Raw genomic sequence first — 12,031 nt, forward strand, 5'->3', positions numbered from 1 at the left:
CTTGCCAGGGAAGCACTTATTCTACTGAGCCATCTCCCCGGCCCTGTCGATATTATTTTTGAAGCTTAATATATGTTTAAGTTTCATCTCTCATTATAGCTGCATGTAAACTTTATTTAAACTTCTGGTAAAACCTCTTTTTTCATCTGTTATGAATATCTGAATCTCTGAAAATATAGCAGGAGAAATAGAAACTAATAGAGAAAATGAAACTAATAACAGAAAGTAATTACCTTTGCAGCTATGAGATGGGAGTTGTAATCAGTCACCTGTGGCCTTCAGTAAAATTTATAATGGGAATATTTTCAAAAATTGAATAAAAGGAATTTTATTTACCTTTTAAAAATGCATTCTTTACCATCTCACCCCAGAAAGGATGGCTGTCATAAAGAAATCAAGAAGCTGTGAGGGCAAAGGAAACCTTCTCCACTGCTGGAATGTAGACTGGTACAACCACTATGGAAATCAGTGTGAAGAGTCCTCAAAACACTAGGACTGGAAATCCCATTCAATCCAGCTATTCCCCTTCTGGGTATTTTTCCAAAAGAAGTGAAACCATCATACCACAATGATATATGTGCACCCATGTTTATAGCAGCACAATTTGGCATAGCCAAATCTTGGAAGCAACCAAAATGCCCATAATCTGAGAAATGGATAAAAAAAGATACAGTATTTTTATACAATTATTATTCAGGTATAAAGACAAACTTGAGGCCTTTATAGGCAAATGGATGCAACTAGAGGCTATACTTATAAATGGAATAAATCAGACCCACATGTGTAAATATTTTATTTTCTCTGTAGCATAAGAACCTGAAAGAATAGGTAAAATCTTAAAGGTATAATAGATACATTAAATGGAAAGAAACAACATAAGGAATAAACAATGAAGATGAGGGAAAGGAAATAAAGGAGCAAAAATCATGCAGCATACAGGATAGCTGGCATGATTGTACTCTACCAATTATTTGAAAATAGCAGTTAATGTTTAAAATTTTCACTTTGGCTAACTTTATATGCTAATATCTGTAACCTGAGCAACTACACTCATGACAGCAATGTGCAATACAAAAACCACGGTTGAATACCTCTCATCTGGTTCTTCTAATTGTGTAACATTTCTTATGTCTTATCAATTATTATAGTCTCTTTAATATATAATTCTAAAATAAAATAGTAAGAACAAGAAAAATTAAGGTTTATTGAAATCAAGCATTAATGTTCAATTACTTGTTCAATCTTGCATACCTGTATCTGTTCATCTGAGATTTGATGATAAAAATACGTAATAGAACAACACTGTTAATTTGCTATTCCCCAAATCTGTACCATATGTATTGTTGTATATTACTATGTTTGTCTTTATTTTTTTCACTTTTTAAAATAATTTTTTTTAAAGAAAGGGAATGTTGTTAATCCCTTGGTACTATAAAAGGCCTGTTTGGGGGTATAGTTTTTGCTATCTGTTGTTAATCCGCTTGCCTCTTATTCCCTATTTTTCTAAAGCCATGGAAATAAGGAAGAATTCTCCTGCAGAGGAATACAACTTGCTGTGGATTGGTTTCTAGAGAAAGGTCATAAAGATATCACCGTATTTGTACCTGCATGGAGAAAGGAGCAATCCCGGCCTGATGCTCCAATTACAGGTATTATTTCAAATGATACATTTTCTGTTATTTAGACTCAAAGTTAGGAAAACAGTTTGGAGAGGGTGCCATAGTCTCAATCGTGTAATTATTTTATTAAGTTGTTAAGTACACTTAAAATGTCTAGGGCCAGCGAGATCGCTCAGTGAACTAAGCACCTGCTTAGGCAAGCACGGGGACAGGGGTTCAATCCCCAGCACCACATGCCACACTGGCCCCACCCAGGGGTGTACTGAGCTAGCCACAGAGCCCAGGTGTGGTAGCACAGGCCTGTAATCCCAGCACTGGGGAAGCTGAAAACAGGAAGATCACTATGAGTCCAAGCCGCATAGTGAGATTTAGTACTCACTTTGGCAGAACATATACTAAAATACAAAAATGTCTTTTATTAAGTGGATTTTCAACATTGTTTTCTAGAATCTGATAAGAGACCACCTCAATTTAGCAAAAGATAAAAAGGACTTTATTTGACTATAGTCTTTATACTATAAGGAGTTGAATCAAGTTATAAACCTGATTCAGTTTTTCAAGACACTAAAGAAACCATGGTAGAAAATGAGTATTATTCCGAACTGTAGGTGTGCTTGTGGTATTTCAAATTAGCAAATGGAAGAGAAAAAGTCCCAGGACAGTCCTAAGCAACTTATCCATGTAACACAGTAGGCTCAGTGCCTAGGGATGATGACATGTTTACAGTCCCACAAAATGTTTTTATTTTCGTCTCACATTAAAAGAAAAATTGAATAGAATACAATGCATGCATACTAATGTATAATAATTCAGATTATATTTCACTTTATACCAATGTAATTTCTAAAATGAATTTTTTTAATATTCTACTATGGAGAAAGTTAATGAAGGCAGAAGTACCTAAGGTGTGCAAAAATCATGATGTGCTCTTCCTAATGGCAGTAAGAGTCATTGTATTCACTTGTAATTGTACATGTAACATATGTTCTTTGAAAGCGTTTGAGAGCATATAGACCCCAATCCTCTAAATATCTACTCTTGCTTGATCTGCCTAGTGCTAAAGTCTAGTGTGTGGCCATCTGAGCTTTGTATGGATCCATCATATGCTGAACAGGGTCCTCAGTCTCAGTCTTAAGAGTAGATGCTGGCCCTGCTGAAGCCCAGCCAGCAAACTTTCTCTCCTCAGGCAGTTAGGAGGTCAAAAAGGAAGTAATTCCATATCCAACGGTTATACCTTGATGTTCCACTTTAGTTTTGGCATTCCTTCAAGCAGAAGCCCAAAGTATCAGTCTTAGGGGTGATGTTTTACTCTCCTCCTGACAAAAAAACCAAATACTGTCCTGTTTTGTTCCAAAGCCAAAAATCTGTTGTTTATGTTGAGGATGTAGCTCAGTGGTAGAGCACTTCCTAAAACTGCAAAGAAAGAAAAGATAGAAGGAAGGGAAAGCAAAGCAAACAAAAAAAAGAGTTGATGTTTCAGCCAAAGGGCAAACGAAAGTCAAAATGCTAGGCTATCAGTATCATTTTTCACTTTGCACTGTAGATAATACATATATATATATATATAGACATACTTATACAAATTCCTTCATTTGTTGAAAAGAACTAAAGTAGGAAGGATGTTACTTGCCTGATGTCACAAAGCAATTTGATGTTATAGCTGGGAGTAGAGCCCACTTGCTCCTTAAGGACAAATAACAAATTTATCTAGAATTAACTTTTGTATTTGTAGTTTGAAGATAATGGTGTCACTTGATGACTTCTATTCTGTGCCATACAATCATATTTTCACAGATCAAGATGTTCTTCGTAAACTGGAGAAGGAAAAGATTCTTGTCTTCACACCATCCCGAAGGGTCCAGGGCAGAAGGGTTGTTTGCTATGACGATCGTTTTATAGTCAAATTAGCTTTCGATTCTGATGGCATCATTGTGTCCAATGACAACTACCGAGATCTTCAAGTCGAAAAGCCAGAATGGAAGAAGTTTATTGAGGAGCGATTGCTGATGTATTCTTTTGTGAATGACAAGTGCGTTTCTTTCCAGTAGGCTCTGAACCGCCTATATCCAAGTCTTAGTAGGAGTAGATTTCATTTCATTTCGCTAAACATTTTACTGAATTCTTAGTTTGGAACATGCATTAAGCTGGTTGTCATGCCAATAAAAATTGAATAAGAAACTCAGTCTCCCTGAGCATGATGGCACATGCCTATAATCACAGCACTCAGGAAGTGGAGGCAGGAGGATTGCTGTGAGTTTGAGGCCAGCCTGAGATACATAAGTGAGTTTAATGGCAGCTTGAACTACATAGCAAGACCTTGTTTCAAAAACAAATAAAAACCAGAAACTCATTCTGAAGGACCTCAAAGCGTGGTGGAAAGGAGAGACAACCACAATGTATTGAATGTGCACTATAGTTAATGTATTTTTAATTGCTTTGTCTACATGAAGTGTTAAAATCCTCATAAAGGTAATGACATTTGAAATGAAGTTTACAGAACAAAGAAGGCTTCTGGGCATGACAGGTGAAGGTGACATTGTGAAGAAAGCTATGAAGGTATGAAAGGGAGTGGTATATTGAGGAAACTAAGCAAGAATGCCAGGATGGCTATAACATAATCTATAAAAGAATAATACAGAGGGGAAAAATCAACCTATCTACATGATCAAGTAGGAACAAAAGGAAGAAATTATGGATTAGTAGAAGATAGATTTGAGGCAGGAGGGCAATGAGAAGTCTGTAACAATAGTAAACAAGAGGCAATGAAGGTCTTAACTTCTAGAAAAGGAACATATGGGAAGACATTCACCCTTGCTTGCTTGCTTTCAGATTTATGCCTCCAGATGATCCTTTAGGACGCCATGGCCCAAGCCTTGAAAATTTCTTAAGAAAAAGACCCATTGTTCCTGAGCATAAGAAGCAACCATGTCCTTATGGTGAGTACCTACATGCAGAACTGAGTTCTGTACTAAGGGAAACATAAGGACTCTGAATACTTTTCTTTTCCAGATTTTGCTTTCAAAGGGGAAATCCTAGCCTGTTTCCTTTCTATGAGGTAAAGTTTGTATCTGTGTGTACTCTCAGGTAGGTATTTAAAGAAAAATCTTAGAAATTGCATGAGAAAAATGTAACTAAAACTGAAGGGAAGAGCAGTTGTCACTTAAAATAACACACAGGCTCTAACTGCCTAAGCAGTATTGCTTGGAATAGGGGAATGAATAAACTTGTCTCACCTATGAAAATAGAAAGGGAATGACAGACTGGGTTTGGTTCCAACAACAGCATGTCAGGCAGGTGACTATTCCTTTAGTCATCTAGTAATACCCTTTTCTTCTCATCTGTACTTTCTAGTTACCTCCAAGTTTCATTTCCTATTTTTTATAAATACAGTTTTGTACACTGAATTAGTCCTCTTACCCAAGTCCTGAGTTTATAGGACTAACAGGGCAACATGGGCTATTTAGCTTGAAACTATTATGGATTATCATTTGTGGTTGTATCTGGGGAGGGTCATTTTGGATTTTGTCTTCTATGAATGGTAAATTACAGAATACTCTCATGTTTGTTATCTCATTTCATCTTTACAATGACCCTAAAATATACACATGATTACAAAGCTTTTTTATAGAAGAAAAAAAATAAGGCTCAGAAAATAGTCACTTACCCAGGTCACATAGCCAGTAAGGGATACAGCTGGAACTGAAACTCAGGTCTGACTGGTCTCCAAGCCTGTGCTGTTTACATTGCACCTCGCTGCCATCTGTTACTCTGGGCTGCCTCAGTTATTCTATGCCGAGGTATGTGCATTACCAGAAAAATTAGGGCTGTTCAATTGCTCAGTTCTTAGTGTTTACACTGCAATTTCCTCCCCAACTTTCTACTCCTTCCCTCTCCCCTCACAGTGTGTGATGCCTCCTTGGTGTTGTCTGTCTCTCATCTTTGTGGATAGTTAATTTTCTATCTCATTGTCAAACAGTAAAATCTTAACTTCTGTGACCAGATTGTTACAACCGTTTCTGGCACAGAGCCTTATACCACTATGAGAGAGAGTCTTACCCCAAGGCATTATTTTTCAGGCAAAAAATGCACCTACGGCCACAAGTGCAAATACTACCATCCGGAGCGGGCCAACCAACCCCAGCGTTCGGTGGCTGATGAGCTCCGCATCAGTGCCAAACTGTCCACAGTGAAAACCATGAGCGAAGGCCCCCTGGCCAAGTGTGGGACAGGGATGTCTAGTGTCAAAGGTGAGATAACCTCAGAGGTAAAACGTGTGGCACCCAAGCGCCAGTCAGATCCCAGCATCCGGTCGGTGGCTGTGGAGCCTGAGGAATGGCTGTCCATTGCCCGTAAGCCTGAGGCCAGCTCTGTCCCATCACTTGTGACTGCCCTAAGTGTCCCCACAATCCCACCCCTCAAAAGCCATGCAGTGGGTGCACTAAACACCCGTTCGGCCAGCAGCCCAGTGCCAGGATCCTCCCATTTCCCCCATCAGAAGGCCTCATTGGAGCACATGGCCAGCATGCAGTATCCCCCTATCCTGGTTACCAACAGCCATGGGACCCCAGTTAACTATACTGAGCAATACCCAAAGTTTGAGTCAATGGGGGACCATAGCTACTATTCGGTGTTAGGAGACTTCTCCAAACTGAACATCAACAGCATGCATAATAGAGAGTACTACATGGCTGAAGCAGATCGAGGCATGTATGGTCGGAATCCCAACTTCTGTCCTGACAGTCTTATGAGCCATACCAGGAACGACAGCTATTCCTCTTACAACAATTTGTACTTGGCTGTAGCGGATGCCCATCCAGAAGGCAGTTTGAAGCTGCACCGCTCAGCATCTCAGAACCGTCTTCAGCCTTTTACTCATGGTTACCATGAAGCCTTAACTAGAGTGCAGAGTTATGGCCCAGAAGATTCCAAGCAAGGCCACCACAAGCAGTCAGTTCCCCACTTAGCTTTGCATGTCCAGCACTCAGCAACTGGAGCACGCTCCAGCTGTCCTGGAGACTACGCCATGCCTCCTAATATTCATCCTGGGGCAACCTCCCAGCCAGGCCGTGCCCTAGTAATGACGCGGATGGACAGCATTTCTGATTCCCGACTCTATGAGAGCAACCCTTTGAGACAAAGACGACCTCCTCTATGCCGAGAACAGCACGCCAGCTGGGACCCTCTGCCCAGTGCAACTGACTCCTATGGCTATCACTCCTGCCCCTTAAGTAACAGCCTCATGCAGCCGTGTTATGAGCCAGTCATGGTACGGAGCATGCCTGAAAAGATGGAGCAGCTTTGGAGGAGTCCTTGGGTCGGAATGTGTAATGATTCAAGGGAGAATATGATTCCAGAGCACCAATACCAGACCTACAAGAACCTTTGCAATATTTTCCCTTCTAACATTGTTCTTGCAGTGATGGAGAAGAATCCTCACACATCAGATGCTCAGCAACTGGCAGCTCTGATTGTTGCAAAGCTTAGAGCTGCCCGCTGACATGACATAGGACTTAGTCCTTTATACACACATAAATACAAGTAATACACTAGTACTATGATTATAGTAACTAATGATTTACACTGCGCTTTAAAAGTTACTGAATGTTTACATCATTTAAGCTCACAACAACCCCATGAAATAGGTCTTAACATCCTATTTCATAGAGAAGGAAGCTGAAGCTCAGTAAGATATAAGTGACTTGCCATGGTTATGCTGTTAGCAAATGACCAAGTCAAGACACATACCCAAATCCTCTGACTCCAAGTCTTTTGCCCTTTTGCACTGTACCATTGCAGGTAATGAAAGATGAAACCCAGGGGAAGAAGCCTAAGTGCAAGAAATCCCAAGACATTCCATTACCAGTGCTTTCTTAATCACATGTTCTATGTTACAAAGTATGGATGATATAACCAATTTAGAGAGCAAAAGCATCAGGATCAGACAATGTGCTGAATTTAACCTTTTAGGGTTTTAATAAAAATATTTAAAACTATTTCAAAGTAAATACATACTCTATTGCATGTGTATCTGATCATTCAATATCTTTATTAATCAAGCCATAGGGTCACATTGAAGCTTCTAGAGCTGTATTTAAACCCTATTATTAGCAATTATGTTGCATGTATGAGTGTATATATTTGGTTTGATATGTGTATATCTGATATAACTTTTATATAGTAATTTTAAGAAGGTCGGCTCTACAGTCCTAGTCTACAGTTGTATAGGTCATGAATCTTATTTTTGTCATATTTCATAGTTTCAACTCAATTTGAATGTGAAATTATGTGCTAATATTTGAACATTGCTTTTTTAGGCACCAGAGCAAACCAGCTTTATTTCCTTTCCTTCTCTTCCTTTTTACTTGCCAGCATTTATTAACCGTTCTTAGCTTCTAAGTTTCTTCACCTCAGCAAATTAGGGGTCAGGCTGAAGTCTTCTGCAGAGGATCTGTTGACTAAGTTTAAATTTCACACATAGTATATGATACAAAAGTGTAGAAGAGTCTGACCAGAACCAAAGGACTACCAAAGTCCACTTCCCTTATCCCAGGAAAGATGGCCAAGCCTACATGAAAATGTATGAAAATACAAAAGCTTCACACAAGGAGTGACTAATGGATGCTTTTTGGACTTCTGACCTATGCAGTATTAAGCATCATAGGATAAAATATAATGGAGGACAGTGTATAGCCATGTAATCGGCTTTCTCCTGCTGTACACCCTTTGGGCAATAAGGTCAATCATTGCTAAAGCAGAATTTCTTTAGGAAATAAAACCAGGGGATTTTCTAGGTGGAAGAAAGGCAGATTCCAAAAGGAAATGTTGCATCTTTGCTGGCTCAGTTACGCACTTCAAATCTATTCAGAGTGCACTTGCTATTAGATAATTCTTAGATACATTACTCGAGAAGGCATGACTTTTGGGTTGGGTGGCACTATTTGCGCAATTTGTATCTTGCTCAGGGTGGGAACCTTTGTAGCTTTGTAGCTAAATGTCTCTAGAAGTGGTGTTTATTGATGTGTTAAGTTGCACTGAATGAACCCCTTTTTTGAATCCATTATATACTTAAAACATTTTGGACCATGCCCAGCTCACTATGTATTGAGTTGGCACTTGGTAACTTTAATGGTTTTTTTCATGAAAGTTGAGAGGGCCTGGCTTTGGCCTTTTGTTTCTTCATGAGAAGGTGTGACACTGCCTATAAATGTTTCTTACTGTGAAACACTCTGAATGTGAGGCTGTAGTCAAGGTTATTTCTGGGGTTTGATAATGGCTTGCATGCTGCTTTCTGGCTCTTAGTTGATCAATACTGCATCTTAACTAGTGTTTCTCTTCATTCAACTGTAGCTTCCCATTCATCTCCTAACCTCTAATCATCTCATTCTCCAGCATATTGATGGAGTGTAAAAATAATGTTTTTATCAGGTTGATCCACAGAGAGTGATAACTGCCACTGCAGTTCTTACTTTTTCATAAAACACTTCTTCATACCTTCAATGTCTTGGAGCTTTTAAATTGTCTCATGTCAAGATCATGGTTTTCGAAAACCTAATCTTCCTACCAAAATCATCAATGAGTGACGACACTGCAGTATCCATTCATTGCACAATTTATAGGAAAGCACAAGATTAATACTGTCTGCAATTCATCTTGAATATAATCATACTTAGTACTCAAAATAACTGTGAGCTTTCCCTTACAGGAAATATTAGTAGCACACTACATGTATCTTTTCTTTTCTAAAACAAATTATCATTCTTTTCTCATAAAATGTGTACAAACCAAAGTAGCTAGGAGCAATGCCTCAAATAACCAGAAATGACCTTTTGTTGATACAAATTGTATCTTTTTTTCCTGATTGTATAGAAATAAATGTACAAAACTCACCTTAAACTAGGTTTGGTATTGAATTTTCTCCATGATGTTTGTGGCACTGTGTGTCACAAGGTCACAGAGAAGTAGCCCAGGGATTATGAGGGAGCTTTTATTTCCAAAGGGCAGTGCTGGTTTATAATTAAAGATAATTTCTCAAGGCCTCTTTACTATTAAGCATACAGGTATTGTGTGTACAATTTCAAGTACTGCATATGTTTTTGTTAGCCTATTAGATTTAATATGTCCTTATAATAGAGGTTTTAGGTTTTTAAAATGTGTTAATGAATCATCTGCAAGAATCTATAATACAGCTATATAACTATGGATACATAAATCCAGTTTGTTTCTTAGATATTAGAGAGACATATTCTTTATATTGAGATCTGCATTCTTCCTTTGCATTTTGTCTACAATTATAAAACAGCAAATAACAAAGAGCATTGGGATTTCCTTGGCTCCCTTAATAATAAAATCAAGCTTCCTTCATGAAGTTTAGCATGTGTCCTTCAGGATATTTGCCTCTAAGCACTCAGCACAGTTACTGCACAGTATTTTGTGTGGTTTCAAGAAACAGTACATTTTGTAAGAGGTGCTTTGTAATTTTAATTCTTCCACTGATTTTCTGACCTCATAGTAAGTCCTTGCCTATTAAGGCCTTAGATTTTATAGTTCTGTGGTTTTTTTGTGTGTGACTCTGTTTTCATTTTGACATAAAGGAAAAATGGGACCCTCATATGGCACAGTCAATCCAGGGAACCCTATCTATAAAGCAGCTCACAGAACAGGAAAGGCTTTTCAAAGGTAACATCAAACCACTGCACTCTCTTACAGTGCCAGGTATAGACCAGAGAATGGCAAATATGACAGATGCCTTACAGAAATGATCTATGAAACTTTTCCTCTTCTAAACAAGAAATACATAGCATGATTTTCTCCTCTCTGTTTCCCCCTACCTGCCCCATGCGAGTTTCTAGAATATTCCTCTTAAATTCATTTTTTCTATTTTGGAGTAAATGATCTTTATACAGTAATTTAATCTTGGTATCCATAAATCTTTATCACTGAGTTTTCTTCTACCATGGAAGAAGAAAATTCATTTCTTTCATTCATTTTGAGAGGCAGCCAGGTATTATTCTATTTATGCTGTAACTAAGGGACTTCGTACAAATGCCCTTATGGTGGGCCTACAATTTCAATACATACTGTTTTATTCTGTGAACCAGGTCTGGATTTGCACAGGGAAAAGTAATGCTGAAATGTCCAAAGAGCCCTGCTCAGGTCTCCTAACCTTTTTCTGCCTTCCCCTAGTTTGCTTCTCCTCAGGTCTCATACTGGGGAGTATAGTCTTCAATTGAAATAGCACTACAGTTAGTTTTCATTGGAAACCAAACCAGTATTTTTGGTATCTGCTTGTCTAAAGTAGTCAATGCCTTTGCAAAGACTCGGCATATTCAATATCTACTGTATTATAGCTAGCTATATACATAGGCATATTGACTATTTTTAGTCCTGGTTTGTGTATCATTGAGCTATAGTAGTTTGCTTTATCCATTTGTGGGATTAAACAATACCGTTTAATGGTTGTAAACTTTTACAAAACCTCTTTGGGTTTCTTGTTTGACCCAAACATAATGTAAGTCTCAATGACAAAATACACAAAGCCAACCAGAGGTGAGTGAAAAATGTATCTTTTCCCTAGCTTCATCTGCCCCCAAAATGCATGTGCAATGCTTTGTAATATGTTCTCTAGTATGAATGTGCTATGACTATTTAATAAGGTTTTGTTTCACCTATAATCATAATGGAAATGCTGTATTGTTGACAAAAATGAACTGTAACCACACTTTATTGCATAAACTATTTGTTTACTAAGTATTGATGACTCTTTCTTTAAGAACAAAAACAATACTATACAAACATGCACACACATTTCACTTTATTCCTAAAACATTACATTTCTGTCCTACTAACTTGCATCTTGAGATAAGCGAGCCCCATCCCAAGTGAGTTCATCTGAATGTTATCACAGTACGTCTACATTCTCTAAGTTTTGAGGACTAAGATAACTTCTAGACTAATAGTATACTAAGTAAATGCAACCAAGTTTTTTTTTCTATAAGGCAGTGCCTGCTTCCATGGGTGGGACAAAATGAGATGGCAGATTCAGCCCTGCTTATTTACATACATAAGCTGTAGTTTCTCCCCACAGTCTCAAGGCCGCAAAGATATCATCTGTGAACCTACGACAGAATATCAGGGCCAGCAGAACATCCTATGCCATGTTCCTTTTTCAGGTTATTTTGCAGGAAATGAAGCTCTGGTATGAGTGCTCAAGGGATCTGACCAAGGCCCAACAGAATTAGTAGCAACAGAAGCACTGGAAGGCCAGGCCTTGTAACTCCCAGACCAATACATCCTTTATTTATCATCATGTTGTCCACTCTTCTCTTAGCCCTCTCTGGAGCCTCCTACGTGTTCCTCACACCATTCCAAACCAGTCTCACTCTAAAACAGAGGTGGCCACAGTGGCTGCAGTA

At 38.5% G+C, this 12,031-nt stretch overlaps 1 protein-coding gene across 1 annotated transcript in view; it reads left to right on the forward strand.

Moving 5' to 3' along the window:
- Zc3h12b (zinc finger CCCH-type containing 12B) overlaps positions 1-11,317 on the forward strand; it is a 173,124-nt gene extending 161,807 nt beyond the window's left edge. The window contains exons 4-7 of the mRNA XM_004644811.2: positions 1,510-1,649; positions 3,414-3,648; positions 4,449-4,555; positions 5,696-11,317. Of these exons, the coding sequence (XP_004644868.1) occupies positions 1,510-1,649; positions 3,414-3,648; positions 4,449-4,555; positions 5,696-7,116 (1,903 nt within the window). The 3' untranslated portion in view covers positions 7,117-11,317. The remainder of the gene's footprint in view (positions 1-1,509; positions 1,650-3,413; positions 3,649-4,448; positions 4,556-5,695) is intronic.
- The last annotated feature ends 714 nt before the right edge of the window (positions 11,318-12,031 follow it).

This window comes from Octodon degus, unplaced genomic scaffold (genome assembly GCF_000260255.1).
Source record: "Octodon degus isolate 3935 unplaced genomic scaffold, OctDeg1.0 scaffold00211, whole genome shotgun sequence".
NCBI classification, from domain to species: Eukaryota; Metazoa; Chordata; class Mammalia; order Rodentia; family Octodontidae; genus Octodon; species Octodon degus.